The 19,336-nt window shown below is 34.6% G+C and overlaps 1 protein-coding gene and 1 pseudogene across 2 annotated transcripts in view; both read left to right on the plus strand.

Annotated features, from left to right (window-relative positions):
• The first annotated feature begins 1,233 nt into the window (after nt 1–1,233).
• Nucleotides 1,234–19,336, plus strand: part of AGR3 (anterior gradient 3, protein disulphide isomerase family member) — a 22,197-nt gene continuing 4,094 nt past the window's right edge. The window contains exons 1-4 of one of the 2 annotated variants that reach the window (XM_017889080.1): nt 1,268–1,313; nt 2,491–2,522; nt 3,946–4,081; nt 8,457–8,520. In XM_017889080.1, coding sequence (XP_017744569.1) covers nt 3,973–4,081; nt 8,457–8,520 — 173 coding nt within the window. In that variant the 5' untranslated portion in view covers nt 1,268–1,313; nt 2,491–2,522; nt 3,946–3,972. Of the gene's footprint in view, nt 1,314–2,490; nt 2,523–3,945; nt 4,082–8,456; nt 8,521–19,336 lie in introns of both variants that reach the window. The other variant, XM_017889079.1, reaches the window with a different exon arrangement.
• On the plus strand, nt 16,027–18,093 carry LOC108540099 (cell cycle checkpoint protein RAD17 pseudogene; annotated as a pseudogene).

The raw sequence follows: 19,336 nt of genomic DNA on the forward strand, positions 1-19,336 counted from the left end.
GAAAGGAAAGGAATTTATAAACAATACCTTGGATTACGCTTCAATAAACATTTTCTGTAAACATTTACTAAAGATAGTAAATATTTTCAGTTTTGGAGATCATACAGTCCCTGTCACAAGCACAGCTGACCCTTAAACAACATAGGTTTGAATCGTGTGGGTTCACATAGAAGAGAATTTTTTTTTTTAAAATAAATACAGTCCTTCATATAAGTTCTGCATCCACAACCAAAAGTGGATCAAAAATACTGTGTTCACAGGATGCCAAACCTGCATATATGGAGGACCAACTTTTCATATCTGTGGGTTACGCAGGGCCAGATATGGGACTTAGTGTGCACAGATTTTGGTATCCACTGTCCTGGACTGTACCGGACTTTGCTGTTGCAGTGCAAAAGTAGCCACAGACACTAATAAGTAAATGCACATGGCTGCATGCCATCCGCCATCTCTATTTATGGACACTGAAAGTGAATTTCATATAACTTTCACATATCACAAAATATGATTCTTTTGTTTTTTTTCCCCAACCATTTAAAAATGTCAAAATCGTTCCTATTTCCTGGGCTGTGCAAAAAAACAAATTTGATGACATCCTGCCCTACATTATTTTAACAGTAATTAAATAACTACTGCCAATTAATTAAATAGTATCTATTAGATAAATTTAAACTTATCTAATTGCTGTTTTCTATTTTGTGCACAGTAAAGGTTTTATAGAAAATTGTAAAGAATAATCAAATTATGAAAATGTTCAATTTTAAAACAGAATTATTTCCTTCTCTCTCTCAAAAAAAAAAAAAGGACTCAATCTCTTTAGCTGTTAATTATATTCCTGTAAACAGAGTAACCCTTAAGAATTTCTATTTGCTTTATTTCTAATCTGCAAGCCTCACAGCACTCTCATCAAGAACAATGGCATGCACACAGTTCTTAAATTCATTCCGGTTTCCTTCTTCCTTTTTTTTGTGTGTGTGCTGAACTTCAGCCAAACATTAAATTACCTTGGGAAATAAAAAGTAAAAGAGAAAGAACCACAAAGATGGTATTTAACCTCATTTTATGAGGACATTCAATCTGAATTTAGAGAAAAAGAAAAGAGCTTTTTTAGTGTGAGAAGCATGAGAACTGGAAAGAAGTACAGAGTCTTTCAGACCAGCCTACTTTTTAAAGTTTGTTTTCCGGTAACTATGCTCTTGTTTCTATGCAGGTGAGGTTGTAGGTCAGGTGTGTGTGTGTGTCTATAAATCCACACCCATTTTTAACCAGAAACATCCAGAGTACATTTCCAACAAGAGCACTGGCCAAGTCAGGTAAGCAAGCAAAGTTTCCAGATTACTTAATCAGTGGTCAAGCTTTGCAATATTTAAATAATTACCTTTTGCTATTTAAAAGTGAAGCTTTCAGTAAAGGCTGGGAAAGTGAAATGAATTTTTAATTTTCTTCTTTTACCGAACTGGATTTCCTTTGCTGGTTTCATAGTTTTATCTCCATTTATATTAATGGTATTAGAATAAATTGACGTCAACCACAAAACGACTCTTTAAAATTATTCTACAAGTAATAATAGCTCTTCTTTATAGTCTTTTAAGTCTTGTTTTATTTTAAAATATAGGCGCTTATAATATCAGTTACTTATGTTAAATTACTTTTGAAAAATAAAATACTAATGTCAGAAAATGCTAATTGACCAATGTTTATACAACCTAATTTCTGACATATGGTTATATGCCTCCCAAATGCATTTTAAGCTGCTATAGGCCTGTAACCATGCCATATTTATCTGTGTTCCCCCAAGTAGCTTAACCTTGCAACTGATTCTAAAGGACCCTCAGCAATTTACACTGTATTTTACCAAGGAAAGCATTATTTATTCAAAATCTACAATGTACAAGTTGTACTGCTTTGTCACAGAATATATTTAATATCTATTTTATAATTTATCAATGTAAAACCAGAAAACCAAGATTTTTATTTTTTAATTAGAAAGTATTTGACAATAATACATATTTGAAATTTTAAAGAAAAAAATGTTCCCACCTAACCCTAAGCTTGGCAGCTTTAAAATAGCAAAATGATGAAGTTATGCTTTTCTTTTTTAAAATGCAGATTCCACCTGCTTGTCTCTGTACCTAACATAGAAAAATCTTTCTAAAGGGTCCTCCAGATTGACTTTTCTTAACTCTTCTTTATATCCAAGATCCCTGGAAGAATTTTAATGACGTTTTGGACCCTATTCCCATGGAAAAGGAACAGGCAGATAAAATTTTGCATGCAATTTCCAGGGGTTTTGAGCCTTTTGTAGCTCATCCACAGGCCTTCGAGAAGCCTGCTGGATTCAGGTTAAGATCCCGTACTAGACGGTTGCTTCAGTTTCTCCACTGCACCTCCCAACCTGTCTAACTAAGGCTGCCTTTGCTGGGTTGGGTTTCATGTTCCAGAGTCAAATGTCCCTGTCCTCTACTAAAATCCACCCTTCCTTTGTTTCAGTCTTTAAAGTACAAGATGACCGAGGCCTTAAGGTACAAGATGATATTCTGAAATGTTTTATGGTTTAATAAGTTATGGAAACTTAAACTGAAATCCTTATCAGACACCATGATCGTTATTTAACAGGGTTTTATATGCCTGGAAAGAAAGGACAGAAGAGGATGGGAGGGGAAAGGAGGGGAAAGGAGGGGAAAGGAGGGGAGAGGAGGGGAAAGGAGGAGAGACGAAAGGAGGCCGGGAGCTGTGGCTCACCGTTGTAATCCCAGCACTTTGGGAAGCTGAAGCAAGTGGATTATTTGAGGTCAGGAGTTTGAGACCAGCCTGCCAACACAGTGAAACCCCCTCTCTATTAAAAATAGAAAAATTATCCAGGTGTGGTGGTACACACCTGTAATCCCAGCTACTCGGGAGACCAAGGCAGGAGACTCACTTGGCTAAGGAAATTTTACTATTTTGGTGATGAATTCAATACTAAATAATGTAAGTCAATAGGAAAGACATCTTAAAGAAACTTTAAATAAATGTGAAGGATATCTGTATATTTATTTTATATTTTGAGGTAAAGTTTCAAAACTGCATGTGCCAACCATTTTCAAATGAGTTTTATATGCTAATGCTGTAACTAAACATCTCACAAGTATTACAGACTTCCTGTAATATATTTATCAAGTGATTTATGACCAGATTCAGATCAGGCCCAACTTTGGACTTTAGTTTTCATCTTAATGTGCAAAGTATAAAAGACTCACATTGAGTTAAGAATTGGTTTGAATGAGAATGTAATCATGGCACGTCTACGCTTCTCTATACATATGTCTAATTTATAGTAATATGACAGTATTTTATTTTTATAAAGAGCTGTATTATAAACTGAAGGGCAAAATTCTGAGTAATTGTTGGAAGGATGAGAAAGGTAAGAAACTATAAAGGAACTGAAGGACAAGAATCCTCCATATTCTATTTTTCCTCTGATTTCTATTTTAAGCAATATTTGTTCATGTATAATCTTATCTTGGTATAGAGTCAAAATGTTTTGACCTACTAGATACAGAAGAATCAAAAGGCAAAGAATATTTCTGCATGCTAAAAGCCACTTTATAGTTTACAAGACATTAAAAAACATAATCTTATTTGAGCTTCATCTTGGTGGTGTGAACACTACAGGGCGATTCAGAAGCAGGCTTTGTGTGCCCTCATCCAGCTCTCTTTTAATTATACAGCACTATGCCCAGGATGCACAGAACGTGACTTTTCACCAGCTGAGCATGTATTGAGTTGATTAAGCATTTTAAAAATAAAATGTGAATGAAAATTCTATGTGGTTGGTTATACCATGTCAAACCAAAAAAGCAGAACAGTCTGTCATCACGGTATTGGTCCAACTCTTAGCAAATATCTTCTAATAATAGCTTGAAGTAACTCACTAGATTCTGAGAATTCCTTTCTGTCATCTAGCTTCTTCTGAGAGATTCTCTAGAAGACATGATGCTACACTCAGCTATGGTTCTCTGCCTCTTACTCGTCGCAGTTTCTTCCAACCTTGCCATTGCAATAAAAAAGGAAAAAAGGCCTCCTCAAACACTCTCAAGAGGTGCTGTAATCTCATTTTATTTTCTAAACTCAGTCATTTGGATTGCTTTTTAAAATATCTGGTGTCTTCACTCATGGTCTAATTATAAAACAAATTCAACTAACTGAATGATTTTTGTTGTGTGTGACTTCAAAGTGGATTTTAAAACAGAAGGAATCAGTTTATTTTAGGCAGTGAATCAAATCAACTAGCAAACAATAACATAAATTTGCATTATCTTTTGCTGAAATAATGGAGAATTGACTTGCTCTCTATAACTTTGGTAACCAGAGTCCTAGAAAATAATGATGGATTGCTATGTCATATTGGTGTCCTAATAGCAATTTAAGGTTCCTCAAAATTTGCTCCAATTCCCAGTCCTCTATTTCCCAGTCCTCCAAAAAATAATAATAATAATAATTTGGAATGATTTTATATAAGCCTTCCCAGAAAATTATACCGTACCCCAAACCCTGAGAATTTGGGGTACCCAAGTCTTTGCTATATTGACTCTGGAAGACAGTGGTTTTAGACATAATCAAGGATTGCTATTGGCTACATGTTTAGAAAACATTTCTTTTTGTATTTACTGTTTTACTTTGGCCTAAGCAACAAATACATATTCATCTGTAAAGAAACATTTTATAAAAGAAAAAATTCTCAACGTTGGTTTCTATATCTTTAAGTAACAGAAGTAGGAACAGAATTATTTGTCCCCACATAGCTATTCAAAATTATCAGTATTACCACCAAGTACTTGACCATTTGTTTGCTCCATTCACATTACCACTGCAAATAGTGGTCAAGTGCCTTGTAGTAATACTGCTAGTTTTGAATAACCATGTGGGAACAAATAATTCTGTTCCTATCTCTGATACATATATATATCATATATATTATAATCATAACATATAACATGGTATATATACATTATATGACAAATAGTATACATTTATTGGTATAATATATATAAGAAATTATATATATAAAGTTGATATATATTATATAATTTCAAATTCTAAAAGATTGACTTGCTTCCCAAGTACATTCATTTCTTAACAGATGTACTGAGTGCCAGCCAAGTGCTCATCAATGTTTACCTAAGCTAATTAACTCTACTTCAGCTTAACAAGCACACAAACTATATACACAGAAAGTCAATATATTTTTGCAAAAGAAATGAATGAAAAAGTTGAAATATTTTCCTAAACATAACTCTATGTCTCTATATAAGCGTAATTGTTGCAAAACAATGAGCTCAGTAGCCTTAAAGTGCCAAAGACTAAACTTAAAGATTTTCCAGGTCTGCATTAAGCAGCACTGTGATAACTGTACCACAAAGCATCAACATTCTGTGTGCTCACTTCTAAATATTTATTTAAAACTCTTGTTGAATGTTTTGAAAAATATATTACATTTGTATGCTCTATTTTAAACAACTTAAAGGTTCTGTTATTTCAATTGATAAGAAACTAATTTAACACAGAAGATTACTGATATTAGCTGAGAACACCATTATTGAGAACTGGTTTATATTTGGCAAAGTCTTTTACCATCTATTGCTACATGGTGAACAACGGAGAGAATGAGGCTCAGAATGAATGAAGATTAAAGGTAGGGGTGAGTGGGAGGAGCTTGGATACAGTACACAGAGTAGCATATGGAGCCCCTTAGAGCACAGGGCAGCACCAGTTAAGTAGAGAAGGAAGTAAGAAGAAAAGGAAGATTAATTAGATAAAGGTAGTAAAAGATTCAGGGAGAAAAAAACACATATGCATACAGTGATCCAAGAAAATCCCAACTTCCTTTGAATCAGAATTGCTGAGTACCTAGTCCAGTGCTTGGCAGATAGTAAATACTTAATAAATATATGTTAGATAAATGAATAAAATCTCAAAAGACAAGAAAACATAGCCAGAGACAGAGATAGGGATAGAATTAAGAGTAATGAGCAGAAGCCATGAGGTGCATTTAAACTGTACCAGCTTTGACCTATTGTGATTATAACAGAGTATATAAAAAATTATTATAATGCAATATAGCTTTCCTACAGGGCTTTGGAGAATTTTTTGAGAATAGGGATTATATTGCTCTATGTTTGTATTCCCACTGCTTTGTGGAGTAAGTTATGCAGCAGATGTTCCTTTACTGTTTGTGGAACCAAATTGAGCAGGAGCAGAGAACAGAAATTTTCCCCACTGCTAATGTTCCAGCATTGAATGATATTTGCATCAGAAGAGGGAAAATTAAGCAGAGGCCTAGTCTCACTTGCTGTTTTAGAATAACTTTTACTTAATGGAAAATGTGGTGTATAGATATTGCATGTGTTCAACCAAAGTTGGAAAAAGGATCTTTCAGGATTATTACAGAGAGCAAGAGTTCCTGTTAAGATGTGGCATTAAACTAATAAGAGATGTTTTTCAATGTTAAGATTTTAAATCAGGCAAAAAAAAAAAAAAAAAAAAAAAAAAAAAAAAAAAAACAAAAAAAACCAAAAACATTGCTGGTGAGAATATAAAATGATGTAGCCACTTTAGAAAATAACCTGACAGCTCCTCAAAAAGCTAAATATAGTGTTACCATTTGTTCAGCAGTTCCGCTCCTAGGTGTATACCCAAGATAAATGAAAACATATACCACTCAAAAACTTGTCTATGTATGTTCATAGTGGCATTATTCATAAAAGGGAAAAACTGGAAACAACCCAACTATCCATTAACTGATGAACAAATAAATAAAATGTGGTATATCCATACAATGGAATAATATTTGACCATAAAAAATGAATTAAATAATAATACATGTCACTATATGGATGAACCTTAAAAAGGTTATGCTGAGTGAAAAAATCTAGTCACAAAAGCCTACATATTGTATGATTCCATTTATATGAAAAGTCCAGCATAAGCAAATCTATAGAGACAGAAAGTAGATTAGGGGTTTCTTAGGGCTGTGGCAGTTGAAGAAAATGGGGAGCAGGTGATAGCTAAATGGTATAGAGTTTTTTTTCTGAGGAGATGAAAATGTTCTAAAATTGATTGTGATGATGGTTGCACAACTTTGTATATATACTGAAAAAAGTATACATTTTTTTCTTTCTTTTTTTTTTTGGGGGGGGGGGATGGAGTCTTGCTCTGTTACCCAGGCTGGAGTGCAGTGGTGCAATCTTGGCTCACTGCAACATCCGCCTCCCAGGTTCAAGGGATTCTCCTACCTCAGCCTCCCGAGTAGCTGGGTCTACAGGTGCATGCTACCACACCCAGCTAATTTTTGTATTTTTAGTAGAGACGGGGTTTAACCATGTTGGCTAGGCTGGTCTTGAACTCCTGACCTCAAACGATCCACCCGCCTCGGCCTCGCAAAGTGCTGGGATTACAGGCATGAGCCACCACGGCTGGCCAAAAGTATTCATTTTCAATAGGTGAGTTGTATTGGTGTATTAATTTTATTTCAATAAAGCTGTCACCAGAAAACAAACATGAAAAACAAATAAGCAAAAATCATGGAATCATATTTATCAAATTATTATCATATTTACCATGACATTAAAGCCAGAAACTGTGGTCTGACAACATTTGAAATGTACACGAAAATCTGGGCCCAAACTGACTTCCAAATATTGCTAATTTTCACATTAATTCAGTCTCTCTCATTGATAGACTGAGACACTTCCTGAAAATACTCAGTAATGTTTTTGGAGGTTCTGGGCATTCTTCTCCTTGATGATCTTATTCTTTAATTGCCAATACACATTCCCAAATACTCATACCATTTCTTTAAGGCGAATGGGTTCTCTCTATATTTATTGCTTTCTGTTTTTTCTCTCCATTCTTTTGGGTGCTTCCAAAACACATGTGTTTAATCATGTCTCTCGGCCGTGAAATTCCCACACAAGAATTTTTTCCATGTCAGAATTCAAAGCAAAATTCAGAATTCCCTTATTTCACAATGTATACTGACTTAGAAGAGGTCAGCATCTCTTGGGACCCAAAATAGGAGGGCATTGTAGAGTACAGCCCAAAGGATTCCTAATAATCTTACAAAGTGTGCAAAGATGAACTGTTACTTTCCAAACATTCCTAAAGCCAGAGCTTTTACATTATCCAAAGATGTCCTTTCAATCAGCTCTAATCATAACAACATTTATTAAGCACTTACTGGCTTGAAGGCCATGGGCCTCAAGGTTTGAAATACAGTAGCAAAACCTCAGTACTACAATATAAAGGGAAACCACCTCCATATCTAGTGAAAATTGTGGGTCCTCTGCATCATATATCAGCCAACAGCTTGAAGGCTTAGTTAAATATCTGTAGGTAGATATCTGATTATTAGATACCCATTTCAGAGCTTGTCTCTAGTTCTGGGTTACTGCACTGATTTCTCTCTTCTATTTCAGGATGGGGAGATGACATCACTTGGGTACAAACTTATGAAGAAGGTCTCTTTTATGCTCACAAAAGGTAATATGAGTCTCAGCTCATTTTTTTCCTTTTATTTGTAGTAGACTCATAATAATTGTACATATTTATGGAATATAGAGTGATATGCTGATACATGTACACAATGTGTAGTGATCAAATCAGTGTAATTAGCATATGTATCACCTCAAACATTTCTTTTCTTTCTGGTGGGAACACTCAAAATCCTCTCTATTAGCTTTTTAAAAATATACAATAAACTATCGTTAACTGCATGTACCCTATAGTGCTGTAGACTACTTGAACCTATTCCTACTATCTAGCTGTATTTTTGCATCTATTAATCAACCTCTCCTTATTTTTCCAGCTCTGAACCCTTCCCAGCTTCTAATAACCAGAGCTCTACTCTCTACTTCTATTAGTATAACTTTTTCTTAAGCTACCCTATATGAGTCAGAATTCATGGTATTTATCTTTTTAAGTCTGACTTATTTCACTTAACACATCCTCCAGGCTCATTCATGCTGCTGTGAATGAGAGCATTTCATTATTTTTTATGGCTAGGTAATAGTCCACTGTGAATATGTAACACTTTTTCTTTATCCATTCATTCATTGATGTACATTTAGGTTGATTCTATAAATCTTTGCTATTGTGAATAGTGATTCAATAAATATGGAGATGCAGATATCTCTTTAATATACTGATTTTTAAAATAAATACTCAGTAGTAGGAAAGCTGGACCATATGGTAGTTATATTTTTAGTTTTTTGAGAATCCTCTATATGTTTTGCGTAATGGCTGTACTAATTTACATTCCTACCAACAGTGTATAAGAATTCCCTCTTCTCTGCATCCTCACCAGAATTTGTTATTTTTTGTCTTCTTGATAATATCAATTCTAACTGTGGTGGGATAATATCTCATTGTGGTTTGATCTGCCTTTCCCTGATGATTAGAGATGTTGAGAGTTTCTTCACATCCTTGGCCATTTGTGTGTCTTCTTTTGAGAAATGTCTCTTCAGATCTTTTGCCCATTTTAAAATCAAATCATTTGGGAATTTTTGTTGCTGAGTTATTTGAGTTCCTTGTGTATTCTAGATATAAGGCCCTTGTCAAATGAATAGTTTGCAAATAATTTCTCCCATTCTACAGGTTATCCCCTTATTCTTTTGTTTCCTTTGCTGTTCGGACGCTTCTCAGGTGATATAGTACCATTTGTCTATTTTTGTTTTTGTTGCATTTGCTTTTGAAGTGTTACCCATACATTTTTTTGCTGGGAACAATGTCCTGAAGGGCTTCCCTTATATTTTCTTCTAGGAGTTTTATAGTTTGGGGTCTTACATTCAAGTCTTTAGTTCATTTTGAATTGATTTTTGCATATGGTGAGAGATAGGAGTCTAGTTTCATTCTTCTACATATGAATATTCACATTTTCCAGAACTATTTATTGAAGAGGGTGTCCTTTCCCCAATGCATATTCTTGGCACCTTTGTCAAAAATCAGCTGACTTTAAATATGTGGATTTATTTCTGGGTTTTCTATTCTATTCCATTGGTCTAGGTGTCTGTTTTTATGCCAATACCATGCTGTTTTGTTTACCATAGCTTTGCAGTATATTTTGAAGTCAAGTAGTATGATGCCTGCAGTTTGTTCTTTTCACTCTGTATTGCTTTGAACTATTTGGAGTCTTTTGTGGTTCTATACAAATTTTAAGATTTTTTCTTTGTTTCTGTGAAAAATGTCATTGGAATTTTGATAGAGATTGCATTGAATCTGTAGATGTCTTCCGATAGTATGGTCATTTTAGCAAAATTCATTCTTTCAATCCATGGCATGGGATGTCTTTCCATTTTTGGTGTTCTCTTCAATTTCTTTCATCAATGTTTTATAGTTTTTCTTGTAGGGATCGTTCACCTCCTTGGTTAATATAGTCCTAGGGGTATGTGTATGTGTGTGTGTGAGTGCGTGTATGTGTGTGTGGTTTTTGTTTGTTTGTTGTTTTTTTGAGATGGAGTCTCACTCTGTCGCCCAGGCTGGAGTATAGTGATGCGATCTCAGCTTGCTGCAACCTCCACCTCCCAGGTTCCAGTGATTCTCCTGCCTCAACCTCCTGAGTAGCTGGGATTACAGGCACATGCCACCATGTCCAGCTAATTTTTTATTAGTAGTAGAGACAGAGTTTCACCATGTTGGCCAGGCCAGTCTTGAACTCTTAATCTCAGGTGATCCGCCCACCTCAACCTCCCAAAGTGCTGGGATTGCAGGCATTAGCCACCACGCCCGGCCTTTCTGTGGTTATTGTAAATAGCACTGCTTTCTTATTTCTTTTTTTCAGCTAGTTTGTTATTGTTGTATAGAAATGCTACTGATTTTGCATGTTGATTTTGCATCCTCCATTCTCCGTTAATTTTAGCAGTTCATATAGATACCTCATAGAGGAATCAAAAGAAGGCATTTTAGTTTTCAAAAGGATGCCACAAGTATTTGCTCTGCTATTGTATGCCAGTGGGACTAATAGTTGCTGTTAGAATGCATTTTATAAACGAAAGCTCTAAATACCTGTGTATTAATGAATGTATTACTCAATCAAGCTTTTGAGTATGTTGTATAAACAAAGTAGTATTACTTATTAGGCATTACACAGGCTTAAATAGAAAACAGGTATAGGGCAGCAGTTCTAAGCCCTGCCTATTTGAATATCAGAGCAATTTGAGTAGCTTTTTTAAAAATCCAGATTTATAATTAATCAGTCAAGTATTCCTTGAATGCCCACTGCTATGTGCCAGACACTGTTTTAGGTTCAATGACCAAGTATGATACTGTTTTTATTCTTAAAGGCCTACTGAGTCTTTGGGAATAAAGCTGAGAAACATATTATTAAATTAATGAAATATCTAAAGAACATTCTATTGCAATACTCTTTAAAGATGAAGAAAGATTTCAAATTAACTATTGTTTCAATATTGGACAAGTATTAGAAAAGAAAGAAGTCTACAGAAGAATCTCACTTCCAAATATCAGTGTAACAAACAAACAACATATTAGTAAGGAGCACCAGCAGAACATTTGAAAAATACACCCTGATAAATTAAGGTTTGGTCTGATAATGCCAGGGTGGTTTAGGATTAAGAAATGTACTAATTAAAATAATTTAATATTTATAAGGAGACAATCCATACAAGTATCTCTCATCTCCATAAATTCTGAAAATGCATTAATAGAATAAAACATCTATATTTGAATTTTTAAGACTTTGCATTTGATAATATTAATTTCTTTAAATTAACCCTAACAAAGAAATAGCATTCCAACAGTAGCAACAACAACAAAAAAAATAAACACATTATGCTTACTGGGAAAACAGATAGAAGTGTCCCATTAAAGTGCAGATAAGACAAGTATATCTACAATCACAACAATTACTAACATTTTTCTGGAGGTACTAACTAATGCAAGTATAGGAGGAAACAGTAGAAAATGTAGAAAGGAAAAGTTAAAAGTATCTTTATTTGCAAATGATAATTTATATACCTGAAAACTTTAAAATTTAAATGTTCAGAATAACAAAATTCTGTTGAATTAGATGGGAATACACTGATATTTAAAAATTGACTGTATTTATATATAGAAAAACACATCCAAAAAAACTTGCAGAATACCTCATTTACAATGACAAAGAAGGAAATACTCCAGAATAAACTTGACAGAAGATGTGCAAAATCTGTATGAACCTAAATACACTGAAAAGAAAAAAGAAATTTCCAAACCAATGTCAGTGCATATTATATTCTTGGATTGCGAGACTTAACATCATAAAAATGCCAATTCTCTCTATACTTAAAACTTTTAAGATGATCACAATAAATTGCGATAAGATTTTTTTAAAAGATAATTCTAAAATTGAAATTAAAAAATAGACATGAGTAGTTAGGATAGTTAGGAACATTCTGAAAAGACAGCAATAAGGATTAGGCCTTAATCATTATTAAACATTTTACAAAGCAATAATAAACAGTGTGTTACTTGTAAATAAACAAAACATAATAAAAGTATAGAAATAAAACTTTGAATGTAAATGGATTTGGACCTCCAGTCCAAAGACATAGAGTGACTCAATAGATTAAAAAACCGATTCTCCCTGCCCCCTGGGAAAAAAAAAAAAAAACCCTCACAAGACCCAACTATAGGCTCAAGCGATCCTCCTGCCTTAGCCTCTCAAGTAGCTGGGACTTCAAATGTGTGCCACCACATGGGCCAATTTTTGTACTTTTGGTAGAGACAGGGTTACACCATGTTGCCCAGACTAGTCTCAAACTCTTAAGCTCAAGCAATCCTCCCACCTTGGCCTCCCAAAGTGCTGGGATTACAGGCATGAGCCACCATGCTGGGCCTCACTTCACCTTGAAGGATGCTTATTAACTGCAGTTGAAAGGATCAAAAAATATATCCTATACAAATGGAAACAAAACAAACCAAAAAAAAAGTAGCTACACTTACATCAGACAAAACAGACTTTAAGTCAAAAAATGTAAACAGAAACAAAGAAGGTCATTATATAATAACAAAGAGATTAATTTACCAAGAAGGTATAACAATTATAAATATATATTCATCTAACATCACAGTACCTAAATACATATATCAGATATTAATAAATCTGAAAAGAGGGATAGATTACAACACAACAATAGTAAGGGACTTCAATACCCCACTTTCAACAATGAACAGATCATCCAAAAAGTCAATAAGGAAACACTGGACTTGAACTACACTTTAGGCCAAATTGACCTAACAAACATATACAGAGCATTTAATCAAACAGCAAGAGAAGATACATTCTCAATAGCATAGGGACTATTTTTTAGAACAGATCACATGATAGACCGCAAAACAAGTCTAACAAATGTGAGAAGACTGAAATTATATCAAGTATCTTTTCTGACCATCAACACATGAATTGATAAAATATGGTATATGTACACAACAAAATACTATTTAGCCATTGGAAAGAAGGAAATTCTGAATAGGTATCCAAAGAGCCTGTCTCCTTTGATGCTCACAATTCACTTAAAATTAAAGCAGTATTTAAAAATCATTCTATATACCCAGACATTAGTCTGGGCAATGATTTTTTTTTTTATATGACCTCAAAACATGGGAAACAAAAGCAAAATAGACAAGTGAGATTACATCAAACTAAAAAGCTTCTGTACAGCAAAGGAGACAATAACAGAGTGAAGAAATAACCAACAGAATAGAAGACAATATGTGAAAGCCCTACATCTGAAAAGAGGCAAATATGTAAGGAACTCAACTCAATAACAAAACAAAAATGGAATTTGTGTTTTAAAAATGGACAAAAGACCTAAATAGACATTTCTTAAAAGAAGACATACAGGCTGGGCGCTGTGGCTCACACCTCTAATCCCAGCACTTTGGGAGGCCAAGGTGGGCAGATCACTTGGGGTCGAGAGTCCGTGACCAGCCTAATCAACATGGAGAAACCCCATCTCTACTAAATATTCAAAATTAGCCAGGCATGGTGGTGCATGCCTGTAATCCCAGCTACTCGGGAGGCTGAGGGAGGAAAATCAATGAACCTAGGAGGCAGAGGTTGTGGTGAGCCGAGATCGCACCGTTGCACTCCAGCCTGGGCAACAAGAGCGAAACCTCCATCTCAAAAAAAAGGAGACAAACAAAGGGCCAACAGGTAGATGAAAACAATACTTAACATCACTAATCATCAGGGAAATGCAAATTAACTCCACAATGAAATACCACCTCACTCCTTTTAGAAAGGCTATTATCCAAAAGATGAATAATAGCAAGTGTTGGCAAGAATGTGGAGAAAAGAGAACCCTTTTACACTGTTGGTGGGAATGTAAATTAGTACAGCCATTATGGAAAGCATAATGTATGGAGATTACTCAAAAAATTAAAAATAGAACTACCATATGATCCAGTAATTCCCTGCTGGGCATATATCAAAAAGATAAAATCGGTATGTCTAAGAGATATCTGCACTCCCATGTTCACTGACATTTGCAACAACACAGAAGAACCTGGAGGACGTTATGGTGAGTGAAACAAGCCAGATACAGGAACACAAATGTCACATAATCTCACATGTGTAATCTAAAAAAGTCAAACTCATAGAAACAAAGGAAAATGGTGGTTACTAGAGTCTGGGGGTGAGGATAGGGAGTTCTTGCTCAAAGGACACATTATTCAGTCAAGTGAAATAAGTTTTAGAGATCTGTTGTATATTGTGGGAATAATAGTTAATAACAATGTATTTTATACTTGAAAATTGCTGAGAGTAAATTTTAAATATTCTCACCACAAAAAAATAAGTATATGAGGTGATGCATATGTTAAATAGCTTGATTTAACCACTGCACAATATACATATATCAAAACAGCATGCCATACACCATAAATGTACACAACTTTTACTTGTCAAATAAATAAGTAAATCGATTATTGATCATTGACAAACTCCATAGATAAATAGATACTACAGGAAATTTTTAATACAGGAAGTGGTATTTTAAATCAGGAAGAGGGGAGACAGGTTACATAATAATTAGTGTCAGAGAGAAGTTGATAGCCATCTGGGAAAAACAAATAAATTTGTATCCATATCTCACATGTATGCAGAAATAAATTAGAAAGATATAATCATGAAAATTAAATCATTAAGGTGCTAGAAGATACTACTGCAAAATTTTATTTCTTTAAATGCTTGGAATAGGGGAGAGCCAAGATTATAGTGAGGCAAGAATGATACCTGGGATACAAAAATAAAGCCTCTAATTTTAGTCTTCTAGATGCTTCCCTGGCCTCGTGCTAGTCCTGTCTGCTAGGCTTGAGCATAACCAAAGAAAAGGAGAAGAGAAAAGAAAAAGTCTGAAAGAAATGACTAATATTTTCAATTACACGGAATTTTCTGCATAACCAAAACCTTACAGTAAACAAAGGAAAAATATTTTTTAAATGGAAAACTGCAGCACATATTAGAAGGGTGACTTTCTCTAATATACAATATACTCCATATTAACAAGAAAAAAGTTAACAAGTCAACAGAAAAAAATGAGAAAAGAATATGAAAGTTCACAGAATAGAAAAATAAGTAACTCAAATATACAAGATTGACTATTTTTTATAAGAAAGACAAACCACATTCATTTCCCTCTTTTCACCTGTTGGATTAAAAACAATTTAAACTAATAACCAGCTTTAGTGAGAATAGCGAAAACAACTACTGCTCACACTACCAGAGAGAATATGAACTGGTACAGCTTCTATGGAGAGTATATATCAGAATTATAAATGCACACACTCTTTGACCCAGAAATTCTACTTCTGGAAATGTATTCGCAAACACACCCATCTATGTGCAAAATCAATTTTAAAAAAACAGCATGGTCTCTCCCTTCAGGAATCTGGCATCTTCAGGAACAGTTACCAGCTTTTTAAAGGAGGTGAATTTAGTTTAATGTACTACAGGTCCTATACTATGGATGGGAACTATTACAGCTTATAATGTCAAAAACTTTTCTTAGACCAAAGGTATCTTCCACAAAGGTAACAGACTGGATGACCCATCTTTCAATGATTTTCTAGAGTGTAGAGTCATCTCTACTATTACTGCCACATCATTAGGTGTGAATAACCGAAGTCATCAAGAAAAAATGAGCCTTCTACATCAGAAAGTAGGATTATTTCCAGCTAGAAAAATAGGAAGTCTATTTTCCTTAGAACAGATTTATGGTTTAGAAAATTCAAAAGACTATCTGTCAGAAAATGAATCATGGGTAGATAAATATAAACCAGAAACTTAACATGAACTTACTGTGCATAAAAAGAAAATTGAAGAAGTTGAAACCTGGTAAAAAGCTCAAGTCTTAGAAAGGCAACCAAAACAGGATGGATCTATTTTATTAATAACAGGTCCTCCTGGATGTGGAACAACAACTACCAAAAAAATACTATCAAATAAGCATGGTATTCAAGTATAAGAGTGGATTAATCCAGTTTTACCAGACTTCCAAAAAGATGATTTCAAGGAAATGTTTCATACTGAATCAAGCTTCCGTATGTTTCCCTGTCAGTCTCAGATAGCAGTTTTCAAAGTTTCTACAAAGAGCAACAAAGTATAACAATTTACACATGCTTACTGATCCATCTGAGAGCTGATAAGAACATAATTCTGGTTGAAGATTTACCTAACCAGTTTTATCGGGATTCTCATACTTTACATGAAGTTCTAAGGAAGTATGTGAAGATTGATCGATGTCCTCTTACATTTATAATCTCTGACAGTCTCAGTGGTGATAATAATCAAAGTTTCTTGTTTCCCAAAGAAATTCAGGAAGAGTGTTCTATCTCAAATATTAGTTTCAACCCTGTGGCACCAACAATTATGACGAAATTTCTTAATCGAATAGTGAGTATAGAAGCTAACAAGAGTGGAGGAAAAATTACTGTTGCTGACAAAACTTCTCTAGAGTTGCTCTGTCAAGGATGTTCTGGTGATATGAGAAGTGCAATAAACAGCCTCCAGATTTGTTCTTCAAAAGGGGAAAACAACGTATGGCCAAGGAAAAAAAGAATGTCTTTAAAATCGAGTGCTGTGCTGTCAAAATCAAAACGAAGAAAAAAACCTGACCGGGTTTTTGAACATCAAGAGGTCCAAGCTATTGGTGGCAAAGATGTTTCTCTGTTTCTATTCTGATCTTTGAGGAAAATCCTATACCATAAAAGAGCATCTTTAACAGAATTAGACTCATCTCGGTTGCCCTCTCATTTATCAGAATATGAACGGGATACATACTTGTTGAACCTGAGGAGGTAGTAGAAATGTCACACATGCCAGGAGACTTATTTAATTTATATCTTCACCAAAACTACATAGATTTCTTCATGGAAACTGATGATATTGTGAGAGCCAGTGAATTTCTAAGTTTTGCAGATATCCTCAGTGGTGACCGGAATACACACTCTTTACTCAGGAAATATAGGACAGCTATAGCTACGAGAGGTGAGATACATTCCAACAAAGCCCGAGGATATGCTCATTGCCAAGGAGGAGGATCAAGTTTTTGACCCTTGCACACAACCCAGTGGTTTCTAATAAATAAAAAGTATCGGGAAAATTGCCCGGCAGCAAAAGCACTTTTTCCTGACTTCTGCGCACCAGCTTCATGCCTCCAAACTCAGCTACTGTCATACCTTGCTCTACTGACCATTCCGATGAGAAATCAAGCTCAGATTTCTTTTACCCAAGATATTGGAAGGCTCCCTCTGAAGCAACACTTTGGAAGATTGAAAAAGCAACACTTTGGAAGATTGAAAATGGAAGTCCTGACTGACAAGGAACATGGAACGATCGACCCTGACAGTGGAGATGAAGCCCAGCTTAATGGAGGGCATTCTGCAGAGGAATCTCTGGGTGAACCCGCTCAGGACACAGAGCCAGAAACCTGGTCTCTTCCTCTGAGTCAGAATAGTGCCAGTGAACTGCCTGCCAGCCAGCCTCAGCCCTTTTCAGCCTAAGGAGACATGGAAGAAAACATGATAATAGAAGACGATGAGAGTGATGGGACATAGAAACCAGCCTGCCAATCCGATTGCTACTTCACAGATTCATTTTTGTTTCATTCAGTGGTACTTCAGCAGAGTTAATATGCTTCTCTGATGAATTACACAACAGTTTGTTCATTCTGCGTTCTCGTAGTATTTCATCACGAGAAACTAACTATTCTGTCATCTTGAAGTAAATAGAAGATCAAGCCTTCAAATAATCTCTGAATGTTTTTCTGTAGGATCTATTAAATCTGTGAGTGGTTGAAGATCAAGCCTTCAAATAATCTCTGAATGTTTTTCTGTAGGATTTATTAAATCTGTGAGTGGTTTAAGGAGAGGTCAGTGTGTAAAAAGTGTGTTTGAACATTATGCCAAATATCAAAATGTGAAGGACTAATTCAGAATGCAAAAACGTTATGGCAGGTTGTAAATATGAACTATACAAGAGTTTAGTATGCAATTATGAGTGTAAGGAAACTGTGTGCCTTAAAAAAAAAAGCATGTTTACCAAATAAATGTACAAATGTAAATGTTTAGGAACAATCTAAATACAAGAGATTGGAAACAATTTAAATATCCATCTTTGGGGGGACTAATAAGATAAAATATATTCATATAATAGAATATAATATAAAAGAACAGTGGCATATCTAAGATATGTTATATTTTAAAAGCAAAATATAGATACTTGTGTGCTAGTATTTTTGTTTTTTAAAATGAAATACATGCACATAAATATGAACATGCATCTGGGTATATACAATATATATACATATTCATATAGATTTTCAGTTATATGACCTGAAAACCTCTGGGAGAAAACATAAAGAAAAGTAATACAGCATAGTTAGAGAAGCCAGCAGTAGGAGGAAGAATTTTTATCTTTTTCACTTTTTTATGGTTAAAATCATGATGACCCCCCAAAAATGTATTAACTAGGAAACTCCCACTTACGTTGTCTGTACATTCTACAATGTGCAAGAATGAAAGGATATGAAAATAGTCAAATATTAATAGCTTTTTTATAAAACCTTTTTTAAAAACTAAATTTAAAAATCTTTAACTTTCCTGAAATCTTATACTAAGTGTTCATTGGAAATGAATACATTGTTCATAATATCTCTTTATCTCTGGATACGCAATTGATTTTCTCTAACCGCACTATAGAGTACATAAGAATTACCTAATAACCTTGTTAAACTACAGATGCCTGACACCACCCCTCACCCCAAAGATTCTGATTTGAGTGGGTCTGGGATGAAGCCTT

Source organism: Rhinopithecus bieti, unplaced genomic scaffold, assembly GCF_001698545.2.
Source record: "Rhinopithecus bieti isolate Rb0 unplaced genomic scaffold, ASM169854v2 scaffold_16834, whole genome shotgun sequence".
NCBI classification, from domain to species: domain Eukaryota; kingdom Metazoa; phylum Chordata; class Mammalia; order Primates; family Cercopithecidae; genus Rhinopithecus; species Rhinopithecus bieti.